At 46.5% G+C, this 25,553-nt stretch overlaps 2 protein-coding genes across 4 annotated transcripts in view; one reads left to right on the forward strand and one right to left on the reverse strand.

The window, feature by feature from the left end:
- Nucleotides 1-11,947, forward strand: part of Sry-alpha (Serendipity alpha) — a 119,064-nt gene extending 107,117 nt beyond the window's left edge. For all 3 annotated transcript variants that reach the window (XM_069307036.1, XM_069307037.1, XM_069307038.1), the window contains 2 exons: nt 8,755-8,943; nt 10,540-11,947. In XM_069307036.1, coding sequence (XP_069163137.1) covers nt 8,755-8,943; nt 10,540-11,186 — 836 coding nt within the window. In that variant the 3' untranslated portion in view covers nt 11,187-11,947. The remainder of the gene's footprint in view (nt 1-8,754; nt 8,944-10,539) is intronic.
- An 8,333-nt stretch (nt 11,948-20,280) lies between these two features.
- Nucleotides 20,281-23,692, reverse strand: LOC138353692 (uncharacterized). Its single transcript, XM_069307039.1, has one exon. It carries the CDS (start codon nt 22,885-22,887, stop codon nt 20,761-20,763), a length of 2,127 nt encoding a protein of 708 aa, XP_069163140.1. The 5' UTR covers nt 22,888-23,692; the 3' UTR covers nt 20,281-20,760.
- Nucleotides 23,693-25,553: the final 1,861 nt, after the last annotated feature.

Consider the following 25,553-nt stretch of genomic DNA (forward strand, 5'->3'; position numbering starts at 1 on the left):
ATTGTTGGTGTGCCACCTGCGGGCTTCGTCTAGGCGACAATGTGAAGTCTCTTGGCGGTCCTTCTGTTTCTTTCTTCAGCTTCTCGGTATGCTTTATTGTCGATTAAGGTTGTCTTGTCCCTTTATTTCTCGGTTGTTCCAGGACCGTCGACTTATGCCGAATACTGTCGCCTCCTATTGTGCAGCGTTGGTGGAGTCGCTGCAGCTTGCTTTCAGTATTGATGTCACTTCTGTGCTTTTTCGCAAGCTGTTTCGTTTATTTTTTTACCTCCACCCTGCTCATGCGCCACTTAAACCGTCCTGGTCGCTTGACAGGGTGCTCTTATTTCTCTTCTTCTTGGTTTCTAGTGGCCCCTTCGGTTCAAGACTTGTTTCTCTAAAGCTCTTTTCTTGTTGGCATTGGCCTTTGTGAGTCGGGTCGGGGAGCTTCATGTTCTCCTCTGGCGCAGGAATTTCTGCTCGTTTGGTCCTAGCGGTAGGTTTGTTCGTTTGCAGCCATCCTTCTTTTCTGACAAAGAATGAGACTGCTGCTTTCCAGAGGGGTCCTTGGGTTGTTGATGCTTTGTTTGTCAGGCCGGGGGTACATCATGTGTTGTGTCCGGTTGCGGCTCTTCACTGTTATTTGCGCGCCATGGACTCTGTAGCCGGGGATGCGTTTTGGGTTGATCCGGTCTCTCTTCTTTCCTGTTCCAGAGTTTGGGTCTGCCAGGTCGTCCGCAGGGTTATTCAGTCTAGCCAGCCTGTAATCTATCCCCGTGCCCATGACGTTCGCAAGTTTGCTGCTCTTGCTGCTGTTTTTGGTAATATGTCCTGGATTGACATTCAGGCGCGAGGTTTTTGGAGGTCGAACTGGGTCCTGGTTGCGCGTTACGTGGTAAACGTTCCTGGGCCTAGTCGGGCCTGTGATGCTTTGGGTTGGCGGATGCAGCCAGTTGTCTCGACTTGGCTTTGAGGAATGAGCAGCGACTGCCTCCCGGGTAAGTCCCTATGGTTTTAATTTCATGGTGTTTCATTACATTCAACTCTAGGTTTTTTCATCCATCATGCTGCCTGTTGGGTTGGTGCGAAAGCGACATACAAGCAACAAGCGACATACAAGCGACATACAAGCAACAAAGCGAGCTTTGTTGCTTGTATGTGACTCAGTTCACCCAATCTGATGGTGATAATATTCGGGTGCAGGCAGCTCGCACATTGCAGGATAGGTTTAGGTTGTTAAATCGCACAAGGTTGGTTGCTTCCCCAAATGCCCCGAAGGTGCCCCGTTTTGTTTATAGGGACCCAGACTTAGGGGTGTTGGTCGCTTCAGCCTTGGTTCTGTCGGCACCCCCTCGTTCTTTCCCTGCTGTTGTTCATTGGGCACCCCCCCCCCCCCTTTCCCCGCTTCTGGCTCCTAAGCATCTGAGGGCTTTGGGGTCGGGGCAGGGTTTAGAGGTTTCTGAGACTAGCAGTTTCGGGGGGTTGCCCCTTCCAGGGTAGCTGTGGAGGCATTCAAGTCGGTTCCTCCAGCCGTAGCTCCGGGGTCTGACCAGTGGGCCCCATCCTCTTCCTGCTTTCCCGGCTGCCCCAGCTTTTTCTTGTGAGACCGGGGATTTGGAGGATGACTCGGCCCCTAAGTCCTGACGGGAAGTTCCCGGGTTTGGGGAGGAGGTGACTTGGGGGCCTTGGGCCCCGTTGGACCCTGTCTGGGTTTTTTGAACCTCCGAGCGTGGCTTACTGTTACAAGGAGTGGGGTTCTCCTTCCCCCCTCTGCGTACGACTTGTCCCTGCAAGTCCTTCGGTTCCGTCCTTCCGGAGGTTTTCGACTTCCTGCATCTCTCCAGGTGAGGTGCAGGCGACCATTGCGGCTTACCTCCTGCGCGACCCGGATTATGCCTCTATTATGGATCCGTCTTCCTTCAGGTTTGGGTCTTCGTCTCCATACTGGGTTCGTTATGAGGTTCCGGAGACGTCCTGGCTAGCCGACTGCCCTTTGTTTTTGCTGAATGCTTGGGACACCTGTCGTACCCACACACTTAAATGGCGTGAAGCATTGACTGTAGTCCAGATTTACCTGGGGGGGCGACTTTGTGCACCTTAATAAGTGCCTTTTCGCTCCAGCTCTTGTGGGGGATGCTGGCGCGGTTCAGCTTTGTGCAGGTTCCCCCCTTGTTGGCAGCATTTGTGGCTGAGGACTTGCACGCACAGGGCTCGTTGGCTTCAGTTCTGCGTTTCTTTTCCCTCTTCGAGCTGCCTTCGGATTGGCTTGGGGAAGATGTAGAGGCGCTTGGGGGTCATTCCTGGGTCTAGCGCCTTGGCCTCGGCTGCTTGTGTGTCGTCTGCCTTTTTGAAACTGTTTGTGCCAATCCTGTGGGATGTGCTGTTGCGGTTTTTCGTTGCGCACCTCGCGTGTCAGCAGGTGGTGCCGGCTTCCTCCTTGGAATCCCCTTTGGCCCTGGCTCTTAGATTGTCTTCTCACTTTTGTCCTTTGCTATTTGCTGCGGTTGAACAGTCTGTGCAGGCGGCCTCTTCCAGCTGCTGCTCGATGTCTGACCTGTTGGTTCTCCAGGGGTCCAGGGTGGGTTCCTCCCAGAGGGGTTGTGAAAGGGCCCTTGGTTCCGCCTGTCGAGGTGGGCCACAGGTGCCAGTTTCGGAGCCGGTGCAGCCTTCGGTCCCAGCTGTGCCCGATCGCCGCGGTGCTCGCTCTGTGCGCAGGTCGGGTTCTCGTAAGGGGCATCGGCGCTTTCGCAGTTCGCCCCATTGACGGGGCAATGAGGGGAAAGCTTGCTCTGTTCACTCATACCTGGTCCCACGATCCGTGAGCTTTCCGGGTCATGCCCTGCCTGGCAGGGCAGGCCTCTTCTGCTGCGCTCTGTTGGGTCATCTTGGAGTGGGCACCTGGGCGTGGTCAAAACGACAATGTCCCTCAGGTGGGTTTCCCGCCTGTTTCCAGTCCCGAAACGGAACTGTGGACCTGCGGTTCATTCTGGACTTGTCCCGTCTGAACCCCTGGGTTTTTTGCCCCCTCCTTTCGGATGACCACTCTGTCCCAGGTCTGGCTTCTTTTGTAGCCGGGTGCTTGGATGGTGTCCCTGGACCTCAAGGACGCCTATTTGCACGTCCCAATTCATCCGAGGTTCAGGGACAGGCTCGGTTTTGTTGTGAGGCTTCAGTTACCGATTTTGTTTTCTCCCGTTTGGTTTGAACCTGGCACCTCGTGTGTTCACACGTCTTACCCGGGTCGTTGTGGCCCGTCTGCGTCTGTTAGGTGTTCAGGTGTTGGCTTACCTCGACGACTGGCTGGTTTGGGCTCCTAGTCGGTCCGTGTTTCTGCTCGCCAGGGGAACCCAGCTAACCGGGTTCGGGTTTTGGGGGAACTGGCGGAAGTCCCATCTAGTTTCCTCCCAGGTTCGGACCTGGCTGGGCCTTGTGTGGGACTCTTGGACCGCTTCCTTGTCTCTTCCTCCGGAGTCTCTCCTTCGGCTGCAGTCCAGCATGCGCTGGTTTCTGGGGGGCTCCCGGGTCACCTGGAGGTTGCTGGAGGGTCTGTGCGGGAGCCTGAACTTTGCGATGTTGGTCTACCTGCCGGGTTGGGTTTAGCTTCGTCGGCTGTTCTGGTTCCTTCGGGAGACATCCCTTCCACCTCTCTCGCGATCGGTGGGTTTGACCCCCGGGGGCCCTAACGTTGGATGCTGCATCGCCTGCTTCCTCTTTGGGTTTTTCGGGGTTCAGTACCTTGGAGCATAAACGAGCCCTCGCTCGATGTGTACACGGACGCGTCGTCTCGTGGTTGTTGCTTTGTGACCATTGATCGCCAGGCCAGCCAGGGGCGGTGGGGTCCGTCTTTCTGTTGGGCTCACAGCATGGTCATGGAGTTCGCAGCGGTGTGGATGTCGCTCCAGAGGGTTCAAGTCACTTGCGGAACGACGATCCGGCTCCATTCGGACTGCTCTCCAGTTGTTCATTGCCTGAACCGAGGAGGTTCGATGTGGTCCTTGGCTCTTTGGGGCTGGTTGCTTCGGGTGACTCGTATGCTGAGTTCTTGGGGTTTGGCTCTTCTGGAGGTTCACGTTTGGGGGGGTGTCCAACGTCCTGGCAAATAGCCGGTCCCAGTTTGTTCCCCTGTTCACAGAATAGACGTTCGACGCCGACTTATTCAGTTGACTTTGCCAAACGTTCGGGCGCCCGGAGTTGGACCTCTTCGTGTCGGCCTGGTCGACACGTCTTCCTGTATATGTGACGCCCTTCCCTGACAGCGAGGCCGTCGGGATCGACGCCTTTTGGCAGGACTGGTCAAGGTGGGGGTTCCTGTACCTCTTTCCTCCAGTTCAGCTGTTGCTCCAGATCCTGGTTCGCTTGGAGACTTACCAAGGGCGAGTTGTCCTCTTGGCCCTGTGGTGGCCGGCCCAGCCTTGGTTTCAGGCGCTGCCTGCTCGGTGTCCAAACCTGAGGGTCTTCCCACGGCTCCGCCTTTCAGTAGATTGGTCCAACCCAGTACAGGCATACCTCAGAATAAGAGTTTAATCCGTTCCTGGAGACGCCTCGCCTTCCGAAAACTCGCATTCCGAAGTTAATTTCCCCATAAGAAATAAAGGGAAATGAATTAATCCGTTCCTGACTACCCCAAAAACCCCACATCAAACTAAATTTTTATACCTAATTCATCTAAATAAACCTACAAAACTGTGTTCCAGTTATTACTTACCTTACTGTCGAGTGCTGTAGGCGTATGGAAGATGGTGAGGAGGGGGGAGGAGGAGAGGAGTTACTGTTTGGAAGGGGAGTCCCCTTCCATAATCACATCACATAACCCCATGCCTTGTAACACTATGGATACCACTTCTCTTTCTAAATTTTTCAAACCAGCCCCTGCTTGCCTTAAACTCTTTCTTATCTGCATCACTCGTTGCAGGGGTATTCTTTAGAAGGTCTTCGTGCAACACCCTGGCTTTCTCACAAATAATGGCCTCCGAAACACTATCACCCCTCAACTCCTTGTCGTGTATCCAAATTAATAACAACTTTTCCACTTCTTCAAGTATTTGTGCCGTTAATGTTCTTACTCCTTTTGCCACTTTAGCACCCATAATCTTATTTTTCTTCTTAAGTATAGTGCATATTGTTGATGTGGCTTTGTTGTACTGCCTACAAAGTTCAACAACACGTGTACCGTTCTCATGCTTCCGAATGATCTCTTGTTTCTCCTCTATTGTCATCCTCACAGGAGCTTTCTGGCCTTTATCCTTACCACTGGCTTTCTTGGGACCCATGGTGAGATATATAATAACAAATTGTATAGACAAATCACCAAAAATCCAACAAAACACTGAAAATCCGCGAGAAGAATTGATGTGGGGGTAGTCACTGAGCGCCAGACAATAATAAACTGAGGGGCGGCGGGGCGGAGGGGCGACGAACGCGCTAGGTCGGCTGTACGCGTATCAACAAACTCGCGTCCAAACTCGCCTCCCGAAGTAACCCTCGCCTTCTGAGACAAATTTTTGGAGTAAATACACCTCGCCTTCCGAAAATCTCGCATACAGGGACAATCGCATTCCGAGGTACCACTGTACGTGACTGGTTCGGTCTTCTCCTCAAGTCTTTGTGTATGGAGTTTTTGACTCGAGTTATCATCACTATCAAAGGTGCAAAGACATGCTACTAAGTGGCTCCCAGAACTGAAGGGCAAGAGCTACGAGGAGAGATTAGAGGCATTAAATATGCCAAAACTAGAAGACAGAAGAAAAAGAGGTGATATGATCACTACATACAAAATAGTAACAGGAATTTTGATAAAATCGATAGGGAAGATTTCCTGAGACCTGGAACTTTAAGAACAAGAGGTCATAGATTTAAACTAGCTAAACACAGATGCTGAAGAAATATAAGAAAATTCACTTTCGCAAACAGAGTGGTAGACGGTTGGAACAAGTTAGGTGGGAAGGTGGTGGAGGCCAAGACCATCAGTAGTTTCAAAGCATTATATGACAAAGAGTGCTGGGAAGATGGGACACCACGAGCGTAGCTCATCCTGTAACTACACTTAGGTAATTACACAAGTTTGCAGCTGTATGACATGATGTGAGAAGGATTCGACACCCTCTGGGCTCCGTGCTCCAGCTCCACTCTGACTGCTTCCTTGTGGTTCATTGTTTGAACCAAGGAGTGGCTCACTTCTATCCACTGCCCTGTAGAGTTGGATGCTTTGAGTAGTTCATCTTCTAGTTTCTCGTAGTTTGGTTCTTTGCACATTACACATGTGGGGTGTGTCCAGCGTTCTCGATGACATTATTTTGCACCCATTCCATTTTTTACAGAGTGGACAGTTGAAAACTTACTTCTGTTGGATCTGTGAGACATTGTCACCTCAAGGTGGACTGCTTCATGTCGCCTACCTACATGGCCCTGTTCTCTGATTGCGGGGCTCTTGTGGCGGATGCCTTTTGAATGAACTGCTCGAGGTGGAGATGAATTTACCTTTTCCCTGGTTTGGTTGTTGTTCTAGGTTCTGTCCACTCGAGAGTCACACTCGAAGAGGGTTATCATTCTGACTCCTTGGTGGCCAGCCCATCCTTGGCTTCCGGCACTTCTAGCCCATTGTCCAAACTCAGGTGCTATTCCATGGCTCTGTTTCTTTCAGCAGATAGGCTTAACAATGTACTGTAAAAAAATACCACTGGTATGTTTGGTTTCACTGGTAATGGCTACTGCCATTTGTATGGCGAGCAGTATGAGATTGCCTGGCACTCATTTTGACACTATCTGTCTTTCTTCTGTTTCTTTCTTTGCTGTCCTGTCCTTTTTGGCTTGGCTGTGTCTAGATCAGCATCTCCTGTCTAATACTATCACCTCTTATAGCTCAGCATTGGCAGAGCTGCTGCTGCTTACGCTTCACGGCAACACTTCCTCGACACTGTTCCGCAAGTTGTCTCTCGTTGTTTTCACCTCCAGCCTGCTCCTCCCAAGCCATCCTGGTCACTTGACCGTGTTTTGGTCCTCCTCTCCTTCGTTCGTTTAACAGGTTCCCCTTGAGCCCGTGATATATTCACAAAGCTGTGTTTTTGTTGGTTCTTGCCTCTGGCTGTAGGGGTGGGGGAGGTTCAGGCTTTTCTCCAGAGGTTTTATTCTTTTGGCCGTGGTGGCCGGCTTGTTCATTTGCAATCGCTGCTTTTCTGGTGAAGAATGACTCGACCAGCTTTTGCAGGGGTCCATTTGGGATTGATGCTTCGTTGGTCTGGCGAGGAGTGCATCACTTGTCTGGTGGAGGCTCCTCACTGCTACCTGCAGGTCACTGGTTCTGCCCCGGTGAATTCTGTGTTAGTTGACCTTGTTTCCTTGATCCTGTTCCAAGGCTCATATTCCCCAAGTCATCTGCAGTGTTCTGAAGTTCAGAAAGCTTGCGTTATACTGTTGTGCTCATGATATTCATAAGTACACTTCATTGGCTGCAGTCTTCTCGAACATGTCCTGGGTAGTGGCTCGGGAGTTCTGGCTCCAGTTGGGCCTGTTGTCTTGGGCCATGTCTCCCAGACTGGATTCTCTTTGTCCTAGTGCATGCCGCCTCTACTTCCTGTTAAGTTGCATTTTTGTCCATTTTCGTGCTTAGCTTCAGGGAGGCACTGGGGGCTCCCTCAGAAACCCAGCATTATATGTAATGAGAAAAGCAACTGGAGCTCGGAGGCGAGTCGAACCCGTGACGAGAGAATCCCAGCCGCTGACGCTAACCACTGGACCACCCTGACTTGGTAAAAGTCATACAACAGGATTTCTACTGAAATCACAGGAAGTCTAGAGGCCTCTCCTGAAGCCGGTCAGAGTTTTACACATGACTCCCAAGCACTCTGGTGTAGGCAACGTTGTTAGTCACCTCACAGCTCCAGTTGATTTTCTCATAGATATATATCACATTAGTGTGATTTCTCTGTGTATTATATGTGATGAAATGCCTCTTTCTGAATGATGCCCAGTGGCTCCGTGACTCCCGTGACGGGCGCCTGACAGCTGAGTGGACAGTGCTTTGGATTCGTAGTCCTGAGGTTCCGGGTTCGATCCGCAGTGGAGGCAGAGACAAATGGGCAAAAAGTTTCTTTTACCTTGATGCCCCTGTTACCTAGCAGTAAATAGGTACCTGGGAGTTAGACAGCTGTTACGGTCTGCTTCCTGGAGGGGGGGGTGTAACAAAAAGGAGGCCTGGTCGAGAACCAGGCCGCGGGGACGCCAAGCCCCGAAATCGTCTCAAGATAACCTCTGTTCCTCCATATTGGGTTACTTGGTTCGTCAGTTCTAGAACTGGGCAAGGAAAATGGCTGCATATGAAAGCCAGGCCACTTGATATTGGCATTTGGTATTGTGAGTGTTACACTGATTTTGAATGTTGTCTTGTTCTGTGTGAATTGTTAGTAGAGTTGTTTGGCATTTTGAGGCTTATGTCTTTGTTATCCCTCTGTTGTCTGTAAAGCTTCACTGACTTTCTGGATGCATTCCTGGTGTGGCAGTGAACTATCAGACGCTCTCAATACCTCTGTGAGGCAGAAAGGTGTTGGCTCTGGTTCCCTGTAGGTCAAACAGAACTCTCATGTTTCATGCATTTGCGTGTAGCAATATCATTGAGATGGTTTCGGGAAGCCGCCGGAGCTCATCCAGAGAACCGTTTCATTACATTCAACGTTGAGTTTCTAAATTGTTGCAAGAAAATTTAAAAAATTTGATTACTGTACCATTATTCATTAATTCTATATTTAACAAAAATTAACTGTAAAATGTAATACCTTGCAGGTATGGATGCATTAATGAAACCACTGGAAACCAGAAGTGAGATGGCTAGTAACAGCACCCCACAATTCTCTACCAGTACTGGAGAAGATTACCATAATGATTCAAGATTAAGAGAGGTATCTGATTTGATAGCCCAAGAAGACTCTCTTCCACTGCTTCCCCAAAAAAGTTTTGGTGAGGAACTTTCAGGTTAGTATTAGGTTCAATGTGCTGTACAGTGCAACATCAAACAGAAAAATCTTGTTTCAGCAGAAACCATCAATCTCTGAAACCATTTGTCCGAGCTCGAAACAGACACAAACTCTCAAAATGGTCATGGGGAAGAGAAAGAGGTGTGGATATCCAGATTGTCCTGCCTTCAGTCATTCATACTACTTGATCCACATTTTCTTTAATAATAACATTACAAAAAAAAAGTTTTTTATAAATTATTTAATGTACTGTATATACTGTACTAAAAATAATAGCGCAGTTACTGTTGTAGAATGTAACTATCTGTTGTGGGTGGTGCAGTCAGTGAGGACACAGACCTGCCTCGGTCACATACATCCCCCCCCCCTCCCCCTACCACTTGTTACTAATAGCAATTTCATTTGCGAGCAGACAAGATGTTTGCTAGTAAGAGTAGGCTGGTAGTGGTGGCGGACATGATTAAAAGTCATTGGCAATTTTATCATAGTGCCACTGCTCTTTGCACTTCTTTAGAGAGGACCAGATTCTGGCTCATGGTCCCCGGTAGGCCTAAAAGAACTGTACGACTGATGGTACCTGGTAGTTTAGCACTATAACAGCATAATAGTTTCAAAGAGCCACAAGCAACTCCCCCAAGAAATAGTGTTTTATTGTTCGAAGAAAATATTGTGTACATATTAGTGACATGAATATATTTGACCATTCTGATGTTCCACACATTTTATTATATAAATTTCTCAAATGACACCATACTTATTACTGGAAAAAATAGGTAAAAACAAATCAAAGACAGTGAAATGAATGTCTAAAAAATCTCTTTGCAACAACTCGTGCCCCCATGGCAGGACAGGGCTCGTGAATCATGAGACATCCAGGTTTCACCATGGCCAAAGTCATGAGACATCCAGGTTTCACCATGGCCAAAGGTAGTCATTAGACATCCAGGTTTCACCATGGCCAAAGGTAGTCATTAGACATCCAGGTTTCACCATGGCCAAAGTCATGAGACATCCAGGTTTCACCATGGGCAAAGGTAGTCATTAGACATCCAGGTTTCACCATGGCCAAAGGTAGTCATGAGACATCCAGGTTTCACCATGGCCAAAGGTAGTCATGAGACATCCAGGTTTCACCATGGCCAAAGTAAATCGAATACAATTTTTCTCCCGTCATCATGTAACACATTTTAACAAGATCGGGACAAAAATTTTACTTAAATATTTTTTTGCTTTTTTTTTGTGCAGCTGGGGATTGTCCGGTAAATACAGTGGTGCATCGCAAGGGTTAAGTTTAGATTAGGTTAGCTCTTAACCTTTATGCATCGTGAAAGGCAGCCTCACGGGTGGTCGCCTACACAATCGGTCCTCATAAGAACATTTTATTGTTTCAGTGAACAATTTGAATTGAACAGGAACACATTTGGCCAATTAAGTATTTCTATAGGGCGAGGTTTGAGTGATGTCTCGCTTGTCTTGGAAAAAGTATAATGTAGATATTATCATTGTCTTTTGTACCCTTAGAAGACAGACATGAATAATTTCACTAGAATAGTATAATGTGTATGCTAAATTTAATATTTTATTTGGTATTTAGGTATATTGGAAAACCTGACATCATTGGCCAACAACTTCACAACAAGAACTCCACCATCAAGTAAGAAAAGAAAATGTCAGTGGGAAAGCTTTGATGACAAGGAAAGTGCCGACAAAACAGCAAATCTCCGTGGAATAAAACTTCAAAATGCCTCTTTCAATCCACAATTCCCAGAAATTACATTTGGGGATGTGACTAAAATTTTTAATGAGAACCAGTCACATATAGAGGAGGAGACTGGTAATGACAGTGACATTCATGATCATGCAGTATGGCAAGACTTTACAGCTATCCTTCAGAAAAATACTTCTATGAAAAATATTTTTGACTTCAGTAATAATTTTAACAATTGCCAATATACAAAAACAATTTCAACATTTGGGAAGAAGACTCAGTCATGTGATTCAGTGACTTGTAAAGACAAGTTATCTGAAGTTGAAGCAGATTTAAGCGACACACCATTTTTTAACCAAACTGTACCCATATCAAAGACATGCTTGTCAAGAATTTGTAATTTTTCAAATCCTGTAGCTGCTCCCTCTGACACATCTATTAGCTCATCAAGTACATCTGTTGACACCCCCCAAAGACTCCAGGACCTGCAGTTCGTTAATCAGAGGCTGACAACGCTTAGATCAACAATGTAGAACATGCATATACATACACTGGTATACCAGTACAGTGGCCCACATAGTTTCTATGCATGAGATTGTTTATTCTGTTAACTAGTTGGTAATTATTTTAACAACAAATTCAGTAGACAATGGACTGGATAAGGATCTGATATGGTGTAACCATTTTGAAGTCTAGACATAACAACACTTGACAATTCACTTTGGGGCTTTGTTAAAGAACAAATTCACTCTCCTACCTAACAACAGCTGAAGACCTAAAACAACTATCAGGGGACAGCTTTAATCATTTCCAACATCAGTAATAAAGAAAGTATCCAGAAAAGTATAGAGAAAAATACACTTTTGTAGAGAATTGATGGGAGCATACAGATAACTTAATTATACTTTATATACAAAGAATCAGATTACAATGGTTACATGGTAGGTACAGTATTTGTATATTTTATAAAGCCACTTTGTGACCACTATAAACAGAAGACTATGGAAAATGGAGGCAGCTACATTATTTAATATTGTGTTCATTAAGGTTTTTAGGTGTACATTAGCTACATAGTGCAGTCATACTGCAGTCATTTATACAATATTTGAAATTTATGTATTTTGTAAATTTCTCAGACTGATTAGATTTGTTATTTCTTTGAAAAAGATTAAATGGCATTGGCAGGCATTTACAACATGTTGAATCATAATTCCTTAGATCTATCCTATTATGATGCCTAATTATCCTCCTAATGAAAAATTATGTATTATAAAAGTTTAAATAAAATGTTAAAGTTTAGATTGATGCATCATGAAAATATATATTTACACATTTAAAAATAAGGCTTTGAACATGAATCCCCTCCATGGTGTCGCCTTGTTGTGTTGAGGGACTCACGTACACCTCCCTGGGACTGGTGAGGGTTGCCTTCACCCTCTCTCATGCCCTTCTTTGGGTGTTGTACATGCAGGACACCATGTAGGGTCCTTGTGAGTCACCGATGGAGAGGTCGCCCATGTGGGGCTGCCCTAAGTGGATGGCTGGGTGTCCACGCTGTGGTGGAAAGGAGAATGTCACATTTGTTACTTTTAACCCCGCCCGTCTCTGTACACATTTCGTCGCTGCTGCTCCTCAGGATGCAGCTAGCTGCATTGTCCAGCATTGGATGGTGGGGAGGCCCCTCTTAGTCTCCATAAATGCTCGGTTAAATGCCAGTGTTGGCACTGTTCTCCTCCCTCACCATGTTGCAACCAGTGTTAGGGACCTAAAAGACTGCCACAAGGATATTAAACATATCCATGGAGCCCAAGGCCAGTCTGTCCTCCAGGTGGACAGTTCACTCGACCCCCCTCGTAATGATCATCATCAGCCTCTTCGAGTTGTGAAAATCTTTTTTGATAGTAGGACCCTCCCACCTTCTATAATTCTTGCTGATGCCCAATGCTCCGTTCAGGAGTACATTCCCCTCTCCTATCTTCTCTGCTCTCTATGTCGACGATCTTATCCTCTGCTGTCGAGGTGATGATTCGCCTTTCCTTCAATGGCAGCTTCAACTTGCGATTGATAATGTGTCGTCTTGGGGCACCAATCATGGCTTCAGGTTCTCTACTACTAAAACTTGTGCTATGACTTTTTACTCGGAAGTAGGTCATTCTTTGCCCCTCCTCTTGTACAAAGATTCTGCTAAGCTCTTGGGGCTAATCTTTGACACTCGTTTGTCTTGGTCGCCCCATATCTCTTACCTCAGAATTAAACGCTCTAAGGCCCTTAACCTCCTTAAGGGCTTGTCCCATACTTCTTGGGGAGTGGATAGGCGCATGCCTATCCACTCTTTACATTCTTGCTCTTTACATTCCTCTCGTTCTGTCTAAATTTGATTATGGCTGTTGTGTTTACTCGTCTGCTTCTTCTCCTCCTCCTCCTGCCATCTTGATGCTCTGCACCATACTGGGTTACGCCTCACCTCTGGTGCCTTTCGTTCGACTCCTACCCTCAGCTTGTATGTTGAAATTAGCCTCCTATCTCTCCAGGACCACCGTGATCGCTACTGTCTTTGCTACTTTCCGCGGTCCTTACAACATCCTCACTCCTGCATATGTCGTGCTTTGACTTCTGCCACTCCTGTGGTCCCTGTTCGCCTTCACCAGCTCCCTCTTTCTGTAAGGTTGATTCTCCTACAAAATTCTCTTCAGTTAGTGTTACCGATATTTCTCCATGTTGTTCTGTCTGTGCCCCCATGGAGGGTTCCCCTTCCTAAGTTTTGTAAAACCCTGACCCAAATGACTAAAATTTTTACATCTACAGTTCTGAATCGCCTTTCCTTTGGACACTTTTCTTCACACTCCAACTCCATTTCCGTCTCTACAGATGGGTCTAAGTCTGCAGATGGTGTAGGCTACTCTTGTTTTTCCTGACCACACCTATATATGTTGCCTGCCTCAAGAGACTAGCATCTTCAAGATAGAACTTTATGCTATTCTCTATGCTCTTCGTCAACTGCTTTCTTGCTGTCAATCCTCTTTTGTTGTAGTTGACTCTCGCAGTGCCCTCATGGCTCTGGAGTCGTTTAATCCAGTCCATCCAGTGGTAGTCGAGATTCGGCATTGGCCGTTTCTTATCTCTAGTAGATTTAAGACAGTAGAGATTTGCTAGAGTTCCCAGCCATATTGGAGTCGCTAAATGAGCGTGTGGATGCTGCCGCTGAGGAAGCTATCCGCACTTGTCCTATTCCCCTTAAATGTATTCCTTATTCTGACTTTTACCCAGTTATTCATTCCTCCATCCTTGCTCGTTGGCAAGGTTGTTGGTCTTCTGTTATTGGTAACAAGCTGTGTGCTCTTAAGAATAGTGTGTCCCCGTGGCTTTCCTCCTACCACCATAACCGGCAGTGGGAAATGGCTCTGGCAAGGTTGCGTATTGGTCATACACGCTTCACTCATGGCCACTTAATGGGGCGCCGTCCTGCTCCTTATTTTCCAAACTGCATTGTCCCTCTTACAGTCATACATATCCTTCTTGAATGTCCTAACTTCCAGGACAAACCTGTGTCTTGCTTCCCGACCGTCCCTCACGGTCACTTGTCCCTCGATAGAATTCTTGGTGGTTATCTTAGTTATCTTGAGATGATTTTGGGGCTTAGCATCCCCGTGGCCCGGTCCTCAACCAGGCCTCCTATTTGTTACACACCCCCAGGAAGCAGCCTGTAGCAGCTGTCTAACTCCCAGGTATCTATTTACTGCTAGGTAACAGGGGGCATCAGGGTGAAAGAAACATTTTTGCCCATTTGTCTCTGCCTCCACCGGGATCGAAGCTGGAACCTCAGGACTATGAATCTCGAATGCTGTCCACTCAGCTGTCAGGCACCCATATCACCTGGTGAATCAGATACTTTTGATATCGTTCGCCTTATGCATTTGTTCTTGTATTGGCATCCTTAATAATATTTAGTGCCCTCTGATTATTCCGCACATTTGATGGAGCTACATAGCCTTCCTGGCTTGGTGCCTTCTTTTGATAATTACTTACTTCGAACATAAATGAAGTGTTTGTATGTAAGCTGGCCTTTTGATCACTTACTTGGCTACCTGCTACCTTAGGGACAGCTGCAGTCTCCACCTGACTGTGTTTTCTTTTGACAGTTACTTACTTTAGGAACATTACTTCAGTCTGGTGCAGTGTAAGAACCTCATTCCTTACTCAACAGGAATTTTCCAAAAACCAACAACATATTCCATTCCAAACTACAGTGACAAAAAGGAGCAGCTATGTTTTGAAAACTTTCATTAGAGTATTTGTGTAAAATTAGGTGCAGTACTGCCCAGCAGACCTGCTTGAATTGTGCCTATATTGTATACTAATACTGTATAGCTAAACTTCTTGGCTGGTTTGACTAAATTTTAAAGCTCTACATTAGTAATTTTTAGCAGTACTGTATTAACATTTAAATGAGGGTGTGTAAATTGTCACCAACCGTTCATTTAATGCCAAATCACAAAAATATGGACTTTTCAACCTGACAATCTCAGATTTTTATGAAATTTAGTATAGTGGTATAGGACGTGAAATAATTTACATGTGCAAAATTTTATCACTGTGATGTATGATATTCATACAGCAGGGTTGTCAATGTGGAGAAATACAAAAACTTTACTTAGCTCAACAAAAAATACTACTTTGCCTCTAATTGAGATGTAACCTTTATATCATGCTTGTTTTGAAGCTAAGTTGGCATTGTTTTCATTAAATATTGCATTTTTCATGTAAAGATCATGTGATATGTCTTACCTGCTCCTCACCTCACTCAATTTCCTTATTTATTGGTCCATTCCTTCCTCTCTTCCTCACACCTGACTTGATAATGGTTCAGGACCGGCCGAAATGTCGTTGTTTCTCCATCTTCTGATGTGTGGTTTGGTCTTATCATCAGCCACATTGTGACTCATTGTCTGCATGTGATATGTGACCTTTGCCCTTGAATACTAGTACTGTCTATAAAACACACCATTCTCCTGTTTAGCTAGTACTTAAAGTAACACTGTGGACTATTGTACATAAAATGATGTAATGACCAAGCCACACACCAGAAGATGAAGTGACGACGACGACGATGTTTCGGTCCATCCTGGAACATTATCAAGTTCGATTGTGATGGGAGTGAGTGAGACATGGGCATTAAATAAGGCAAGAGTGAGGTGAGGCGAGAAACAGTTAAGGGAAGGTAATATCTAGAAGGTAAGGTAAGGTGGGGGGAGCAGGTAAAACCTATAAGGTAAGAATAGGATGAAAGGTATGAATGGTATTGGTAAGAATAAGAGGTGGGTAAAAAAAAAGAAAAAGAGGGTAGACTTGTGTCAGGTCACGTTTGTTAGAAAGGTTAGAGCATTTGAGTATGTACTGTGAAAGGGAAGAGTCAATAGAAACAAAGCCAGGACTATGGTTCATGTTGGGTAGGTTGTGTATCAGAGCCGCTTCAACAAGACAGTGTCTGTGAAGAGTAGAGGCAGTAAAGATTATTTGAGAAGAAAATCAATCGATAGGATGATTAGAATCCCTAATAATAACTTCCTTGCTAGGCAAGGAAGTAAATGAGATGTATGCCAAATTTTGTGAAATATATGATGAAGGCACAAAAAAAATCCATACCAAAACAGAGATGCAGCCCCAGAAAACAGGATGAGTTCAACAGAAATTGAGACGGGGCCAGAGAGGAAAAAGACAAGAAAATTGGTACAATATAGGGAGAGGCCTAACCCTCAAACATATCGGCACTACAAGCAAGAAACAAATACACAGTAGTGAGGTGAGAGACAGAAGGAACTTTGAGACAGGTACAGTGGACAAATGTAAAACAGATCCAGGCCTTTTCTATAAATTCATTAAAAGCAAGCTGCATGTAAAGGATAAAATCCAGAGGTTGAGAATGAGGAAGAGGATTACTGAGAATGGAAAAAGAAATGTGTGAAATGCTAAATGAACAGTTCTAAAGTGTGTGTGTACAAAATAAGGATGTCACAGAGTGAAATGTCCCAATGTCAATTCCAGAGCACACCATAGAATATGTAGAGGTATCTCAAGACGAATTGAAAAAATTACATAAGGGGTTAGGAAGAAATAAAGCAGTTGGACCTGGTGGAGTCTCACCTTGGGTGCTGCGAGAATGTGCAACTGATCTGAGCATTCCACTCCAATTGATATTTCAGACATCCTTGTACACAGGAATCTTAGTAGATATACGGAAAAAAGGCAAACAGTACATAGGGAGAGGAAATCCTTCAGGAGATGGGAACAGAGAAAGATCTGGGGGTTGATATCACACCAGACCTGTCCCCTGAAGTCCAAATCAAAAGGATAACTTGAGCGGTGTATGCAAGGCTGACAAACATAAGAACTGCTTTCAGAAACTTGTGTAAGGTATCATTCAGATCCTTGTATACCTCATATGTCAGACCAATACTGGAATATGCGGCTCCGGCCTGGAGTCCACATCTAGTTAAACATAAAACAAAGTTAGAAAAAGTTCAGAGGTATTCAGAAATGAAATATTTATAAAAAATAACACATCTCTTCGTCATTATCAGTTATCTGACCTGTCTCAGCTTTTAATGGACCTATCCTTTCTCTAATCTTTGTTCGATATAACTGAAAAAACCCTTTATAATTTGTCTTTGCTTGCCCTGCTATGCGATCTTCTATCTAGTCCCCGAGGTGATAGGTATGAGCTACGAGAAAAGATTGCTAGAACTAAACCTCAACACTTGAAGACACAAGAGTTATGGGAGACATGATCACTACCTATAAAATTCTCAAAGGAATTGACAGGGTAGATAGATAAACTGTTTAGCACGGGTGGGACACAGTTGGAAACTTGGTACAGTACCCAAATGAGCCACATGGACATTAAAGAACTTTTTCAGTGTCAGAGTAGTTAACAGATGGAATGGATTAGGTAGTGAAGTGGTGGAGGCAAACTCCATACACAGTTTCAAATGTAGATATGACAGAGCCCAGTAGGCTCGGGAATCTGTACACCAGTTGATTGACAGTCGAGAGGCGGGACCAAAGAGCCAAAGCTCAACCTCCGCCAGCACAACTAGGTGAAGACATACATACATACATACATTACGTTTATATCAAGGTCCTGCTAGGTCAAACTACTGACCTTCCCCAGGATGCAACCCCTCAGAGGCATTGGGTGAAAGGTAACATGCTCAGCCATTTCTGTCCCACCCTGGATTCCCAGTTGAGAATGAACCCAACTGTATTATAATAGCTGGAAAAAAAAGCCGAAGCTTAGTCTGGCTCTGGCACACAAAACTGTTGTTCACAGACTAGAGCTACAATGAGAGGTTAGAGGCACTAAATATGCCAAAACGAGATAAAAAAAAAAAAAAGAGGCGAGAGGATCACTATGTACATACAGGTAATAGTAACGAGAATTGACAATTGATAAGGAAGAATTCTTGAGGCCTGGAACTTCAAGAACTAGAGGTCATAGATTTAAGCTAACGAAACAAAGCTGCCGAAGATATATAAGAAAATTCACTTTCACAGAGTGGTAAACGGTTGGAAGTTAAGTGAGAAGGTGGTAGAGGCCAAAACCATCAGTAGTTTCAAAGCGTTATATGACAGAATGCTGGGAAGATGGGACACCACGAGTGTAACTTTCATCCTGTAACTACACTTTAATTACATATGTGAAGAAATATTTTTCTTTTTCTTTATCTCTTGTAGCCAAGTACATACAAATCCTGTGATTGCAACAACAGGCCAAGAAAGTGAAGGTAACTAAACATGCAGCTGCCCCATATCCACATCCTTGGGCAAGGACTGTGCCTACAGGCAAGATTGAAGTAGAGCAAAGGTAGTACCACTCAAAAAACATGACAGACCAAACTCACCTCACACCAAGCATTCTGCTATGGCAAAAAGCCTTGCAAGGTCTCCAAGGAAAAGAGGGAGTTACCTGCAGGCCAAGAAGAGTCAGACATCTCATACCACAACCAATAAGTGGCCGATCTGTAATTAAAAGAAGCTGGGTCCATCAAAAATGTGAGACCCTAATCCTGAAGGAAGAATCCAAGAGAAAAAAAAAGCTGACTGCACCACCAAGAGCAAAATAGAATTTAGAAACCTCCACACAAACGATACCTCCAGGGGGCTCTACTTGAACTCTTGGAAGTACAGAGGGAATGGGGCTACCAAGGAATCCACTTCAAACACCAAAGAAGGGTATAACACATCATCCACATTAATAGAGTAATCTTGATCTGAAGAAACCAACTCCTAGACTAGTCAGTGAGAACAGGCACCGTTATCAAATTTTTAGTACCCCCAGCCCTGGACATCCCAAGAACAGGGGGGCACTGAAGCAGAGCAGAGATCCACCCCAGATGTAGAAGACAAAAATGTCTCCCTAAAGAGAAGGATCTGCGATAAGAAAACCCTCCTGAGAAACAGAAGGGGGTAAATCCTCAGCGGGAAGTAAAGGCTTAACTACCTGTATCATCGAAGTGGAAGGGGTGGTCCCCCAAAATTGACCCAAATATGCCCATAGAAGCACCACCTTAAGACTGAAGCCTCAGTCATTTTGAAACTGGGAGCAAAGGGTAAGGCCCCTGGCCTGCCAAACAGCAACAGCAAAATCCAAGGACACATTTGTAGGAACAAGTTTGGAGGAAGTAGAAAACAACTGCTCTAAGAGTGATTACTGAAAAGTCAAAGGGCCCAACTCTGGAGCAACCACATTGATGCCAAGTTGCAACCTACAATTACAGGCAAACCTGGCCCATAAAGCATCAACTTCCTGATAAGCACTCTCTCTAGAGGAGGGCCTGGCCAAAACCAAGATTCAACAACGACAAACTTGACATGCCTTAGGGTGGAATGTATCCCTCTCATAACGGGCAGCATGATAGAGGCAATAAGAATGGTCATTGAAGTACAGTATATCAAAACTGAGGCACATCCTTTAAACTCACACATTGTGAGGGCAGAATTATAGAGCTGGTTTTCAATAATAACCACTCAAAAACTGCAAAGGGTTTTCAGAGTCCCAAAGAGTAGACTATGCAGGAACACTGGGCACAAGAGCTACTCATCAAGCAAACACATAATACAATCTTGGGAAAACTTGGCTGTTTTCGGTGTGAGCAACATGCCATGTAATGAACAGATGAAACACTGTACCCTGAAATGATAATCAGACTGCCCTCAACCTCAAGACATCATAGAGAAGTCAAAGACCAAGGTGTCTTCCTAACAGGAAGCTGGCCTCTAAGAGATAGTCTCCCAAACTCCCAGAGAAAGAAACTGGGCAAGCAAAGGCAATATCAGTCAACATCTAGAGACAAGCCCTAGACACATGCAGTTCGAGATGAAAGTTAATCAGAGTCCATGCAAAAAGTGAGGCAGTAATACACATGCATCATGAAGCAAATACTAAAATAGCAAACAAATACACAAGAATGGCCCCCATAAGGCAAACACAGTCCAGGATGGCCAGCACTTTTCTGAAAAACTATGACCAATAAGACACTGAGGTGGGAAGAGCAGCACAACAGTGAATGTGATTGAATGTGCACTAGGCATAGGACCGAGGAAATATGGTTGGTGATTTAAGAACACTAATGTGTATCAAATTTATTAAAACCCTGACTATTAATCTTTTAAATATTGTACTAATAATACAACTTGATAACATACCAAGCATGTGGTCATGAGTTTTTAACTACACCAGACAATTACATATACTGTATTAACTGTGCCCAAAATGAACTGTAAATGAGAACTTTAAACAAGGGTGCAGATTTAGTCATCTTTAACTTTTATTTTCATTATCAAAATAACAAAAATTGTATAAACAAGTACAGTACAGTACTGTATAATTTAAATTTAGTCTTATTCTTGAATGTACTGTATATACAAACAAATAACCGAACACTACAGGTATCACAATTGTGCACAAACATGATGAATAGTAGTCAGAAAAACATGAAAAGTTATTATACAGTATAATAAAATATATTTATTTACTTATATGAGCACATATATTTTTCAAAGTGTCTAAACTGAAATGAAATACAAAGTACCATACAAAATGTATGGTAGCTACATTTCGGTTACCAATCGTCCTGCACGTTTTAGCAACTGGGATGTTGTGATCTCTCCTTCAATGAACTTGGTCCAGAGTTCAAACAATTTCTGATCTACAGAACTCTCTTTCTTTCTCCTACACTTGGTCAATTTTTTTTCACTGACTAACCGGGCCTGCAAAGGAACCAAGGATGCCTCCATGTGCAATAGGGAGATGAGGACATAAAAGTTTAGGTTACGTCGCCCTGCCCTCTTATTTAGGCGCTTGTGCCAGCCCTCCACATCATTTTTGGTCCGTGTAGAGCGCATGAATACACTCCATGTGCAGGGTGGCCAGGTGGAGCAGTTGATCCAAGTTTCCTCAACATAACCCACCAGCTGTTCCAGTTGGGGTGTGCTGGCTTTCATCTTCAACTGGTTGAAGGCATCTGTGATGAGCTCATGTGGCAGGAATGGCAAGGCAAATAGTTTCTTCATGAAATGCTGTACAACCCCCTTCTCTTCATTGAAATTCATCTGCAAATCTAGGTCCTGTACTTTTCTCCAGATGGCTCGAGACCAGTGAAAGGCACAACCCTTCACTGGTATGCAGGGAAACACTACATCCAAAGCCTCCCATATGGTTTCCTTGAAGTCTGCAGTGAAAAGCTTCACAGCAGGTACTATAGGGAGGACTCTTTTGAGGGCTCTAAATACCTTCTTGTAGTCTTTCCTTTCATCTCTTGACATTAAAACAAAGGCTAGTGGTACTTGCTTCACATTGTTTTCATAATTCAAAAAGGCATGGACACTTAGTAGCAGGTGGAATGGTTTGTATATTACATTGAATGTATAATCAATATACCAGTAATGGGCTTTGCTTAGTAGATCAAGTTGTTGGTCTGTAGCAAAAATCATGTGACGTTGATTTTCTATTCTAATGTCCTTCTTAAAGAAACCTTGTGGGAGAGAGTGGAGGGCTAGATCAAAGTTCAGGTCTATTGGTTCCGCTGGGCGATGACTTTTCCTCACTCTGTTGGCTAACCTAACCACATTGGCTAAGGTAGGTAATACTGAATTTGGCTGGGATGTGGCAATCTCAATGGCCACTTCTTCTGCCATAGAAGCAGCCGACCGAAATACATTATCACTACGTTTAGACGTTTCCTTTACTTTCAGGTGCATTTTCACCTTCGTAACCAGGCCCGATTCAGGTGGGTGGATATGTGGCTGTTTTCCCATTCTGAAAGTATTACCATGTTGCTTGACACTTGCATGGCACTTTATAGTCTTGTTCCTAACACTACAGATCCAGGTAGTTATAGTCCTGGTTGTACGCTTCTTGGTGTAGGAGAAACAACTACTATCTACCAGCAGGGGTCCCCCGCGTTGTGAGCCCCCTTCTACAATTTCGTAAGACACTTTTGGCTGGTCAACGGGGAAAGAAGCCAGTGATTCTGATTTTTGTATGGAGAATTTTTTTGTATCCTTGTCTTTTTCTTCCACCTTTTCATCTTGTTCTATTTCTTGGTCCTGTTCCATTTCTTGACATTCCATCTCCAGATCTTGGTCTTCTTCATCCCAAGTGCAGATGAAGTAAGCTTTTTTTGTACAACCAGAAGTTTTGAGCTCATCTGCATCACCATTTGAGATGCTAGGTTCATCTGCGTGGTCTGATACACAGGGTTTATCTTCACAGTCAAGGGTGATGCTGTGTTCATCTGCGTGGTCTGATACACAGGGTTTATCTTCACAGTCAAGGGTGATGCTGTGTTCATTTGCACAGTCCGAGATGATGGGTTTACTTTCATGGCTGGGTTTATCTTCAGAGTGAGGGACGATGCTATCTTCATCTGCACAGCCCAATATACTGCGTTTATCTTCATGGGGAATGCTATATTCATCTATATTGCCAGTTATGCTAGGTTCATCTTTTGGGGTCAAGGAAGCAGCCAAGTCTTGGGTGGATTTAGTGCTAGATATGCAAGCCTCATGTTTTAAATCCAAGGAGGCATCATCTATAAGTGCATGATCCAAGCCTTGTCTAACTTCAACACCACAGGTGATGTGTCTCAGCTTGGGCATAGAGACTAATGCCACAAGTGCTGTGCCTTCTCTGACAGCCAACCTCACTGAAGAACTGTTGGGACCTGATTTTGTCATTTATATATGGTTACTGCATTCTAGGCAGGATGGGAGTAACCAGTTTAACACACTTTTATGCCTCCTCGTGAGCAACTATTTACATATCACATTTAAAACCTTGAATTCACTTGCCTGGTCTGAATTTAACCAATCCAATACAGAGCACAAGAGATTGAGCCATAGTGTGGAGCAGCAGAGGACGATGCTCACGCATAGAGGTCAAGGGTGGAGGTTATTGTGGTGTGGGGCCCACACTACTGCACCAGCCTCACAGCCTCCACGTCCTGTACCAGCCTCCACGTCCTGCACCAGCCTCCACGTCCTGCACCAGCCTCCACGTCCTGTACCAGCCTCCACGTCCTGCACCAGCCTCCACGTCCTGTACCAGCCTTCACGTCCCGTATCAGTCTCCACGTCCTGTACCAGTCTCCACGTCCTGTACCAGCCTCCACGTCCCTTACCAGCCTCCACGTCCCTTACCAGCCTCAGGGTTGAAGGTGAGCAACACGGGCTACAGCCTTAACACGCCGCCATGCCCATGACCGCCTCAGCCACCCCAGACCTCGAGCAAGACGCTGGGCAGCGTCACGCTAATGTTTCTTATTATCTGCAGGGGCTTAGTCAGCGGGTGTTGTTAACGGTGCACTGGAGAGTGGCAGCACGGCAACCATGTTATAAAGTTAGCTGGAGATTAGCACCAGCACCTCGCTGCTTGTTGTGGATTTAGAGGCGAGATGCGGCCATCAAGGCCGAGGACGAAGCTGTGAGGTGAGGGAGTGTTTACCCTGGAGCCCCGGTCCTTCCCTGGCCGCTAGCCCCGGTCCCCCCCAGGCCGCTAGCCCCAGTCCCCCCCTGGCCGCTAGCCCCGGTCCCCCCCCCTAGCCGCTAGCCCCGGTCCCCCTGGCCGCTAGCCCCGGTCCCCCCCTGGCCGCTAGCCCCGGTCCCCCCCAGGCCGCTAGCCCCGGTCCCCCCCTGGCCGCTAGCCCCGGTCCCCCCCTGGCCGCTAGCCCCGGCCCCCCCCTAGCCGCTAGCCCCGGTCCCCCTGGCCGCTAGCCCCGGTCCTTCCCTGGCCGCTAGCCCCGGTCCCCCCCAGGCCGCTAGCCCCGGTCCCCCCCTGGCCGCTAGCCCCGGTCCCCCCCCCCTAGCCGCTAGCCCCGGTCCCCCTGGCCGCTAGCCCCGGTCCCCCCCTGGCCGCTAGCCCCGGTCCCCCCCCCCTAGCCGCTAGCCCCGGTCCCCCTGGCCGCTAGCCCCGGTCCCCCCCTGGCCGCTAGCCCCGGTCCCCCCCAGGCCGCTAGCCCCGGTCCCCCCCTGGCCGCTAGCCCCGGTCCCCCCCTGGCCGCTAGCCCCGGCCCCCCCCCCCCCTAGCCGCTAGCCCCGGTCCCCCTGGCCGCTAGCCCCGGTCCCCCCCCCCCTAGCCGCTAGCCCCGGTCCCCCCCAGGCCGCTAGCCCCGGTCCCCCCCTGGCCGCTAGCCCCGGTCCCCCCCCCCCTAGCCGCTAGCCCCGGTCCCCCTGGCCGCTAGCCCCGGTCCCCCCCCTGGCCGCTAGCCCCGGTCCCCCCCTGGCCACTAGCCCTGGTCCCCCCCCCCTGGCCGCTAGCCCCGGTCCCCCCCCCCCCTAGCCTCTAGCCCCGGTCCCCCTGGCCGCTAGCCCCGGTCCCCCTGTCCGCTTGCCCCGGTCCCCCTGGCCGCTAGCCCCGGTCCCCCTGGCCGCTTGCCCCGGTCCCCCTGGTCACTAGCCCCGGTCCCCCCTGGCCACTAGCCCCGGTCCCCCCTGGCCACTAGCCCCGGTCCCCCATGGCCGCTGGCCCCGGACTCTCTTTTTTTTGGGGGGGGGGGGAGTAAAGAGGAAGAAGAGGCATAGGTGAAGGGAAGTATAGAAGTGGAATATACAGTGAGAGGTATGAAAACAGGCGGACTGTCCGCCTTGCTGACACGATGTGTGGGTGTTGGCAGCTAAGCTAAGCTGGCTCCCTCTTGTCAGGGAGCTGTGAGTGTGTGGGAGGTTCTTCACATGTGCTTCCCCTTATATGGATCTCTATAGATGAACACTGTGTAGCATTCATATATACACACTCCGATGCTTCCACTTTCGATGTAGACGGTTGGAACAAGTTAGGTGAGAAGGTGGTGGAGGCCAAGACCGTCAGTAGTTTCAAAGCGTTATATGACAAAGAGTGCTGTGAAGACGGGACACCATGAGCGTAGCTCTCATTCTGTAACTACACTTAGGTAATTACACATGTTGTTCTGTTTAAGGCTCTTTATTTTATTATTATTATTTATTGAGTTGTTCATACATACATATATATACATATATACATATATATACACATACACATACACACACACATGTGTGTATGTGTATGGTTACAAGATATACATGGGTTGATACAAAAATAATAATACAAAAAGGTGCTTAGAGGTTATGGATCTCTTGAAAAAACACAACAATGGGAAACATTGATGAATGTCACAGACGGGTTCGATCATTGTTGCAAGTCAAACACTTCTTCGAATTCCTCTGAAGTTGGACTAGTGCCCAAGACGCAACAGGCATTTCCCCTCTGAATCGCAACACTGAGGCGCTGGAACAAGAAACTTTTTGCTCTCTGGTCTTTTGTAGCACTGATCAATTTGTTCCCCAATTCCTTCAGGAACTTCAATGCACATTTTCCCCACGAACCG

This window comes from Procambarus clarkii, chromosome 59 (assembly GCF_040958095.1).
Source record: "Procambarus clarkii isolate CNS0578487 chromosome 59, FALCON_Pclarkii_2.0, whole genome shotgun sequence".
NCBI classification, from domain to species: domain Eukaryota; kingdom Metazoa; phylum Arthropoda; class Malacostraca; order Decapoda; family Cambaridae; genus Procambarus; species Procambarus clarkii.

Excerpts from the sequence above, each read along its gene's own strand:
- LOC138353692 (XM_069307039.1), bottom strand. The coding sequence starts at position 22,887 with ATGACAAAATCAGGTCCCAACAGTTCTTCAGTGAGGTTGGCTGTCAGA.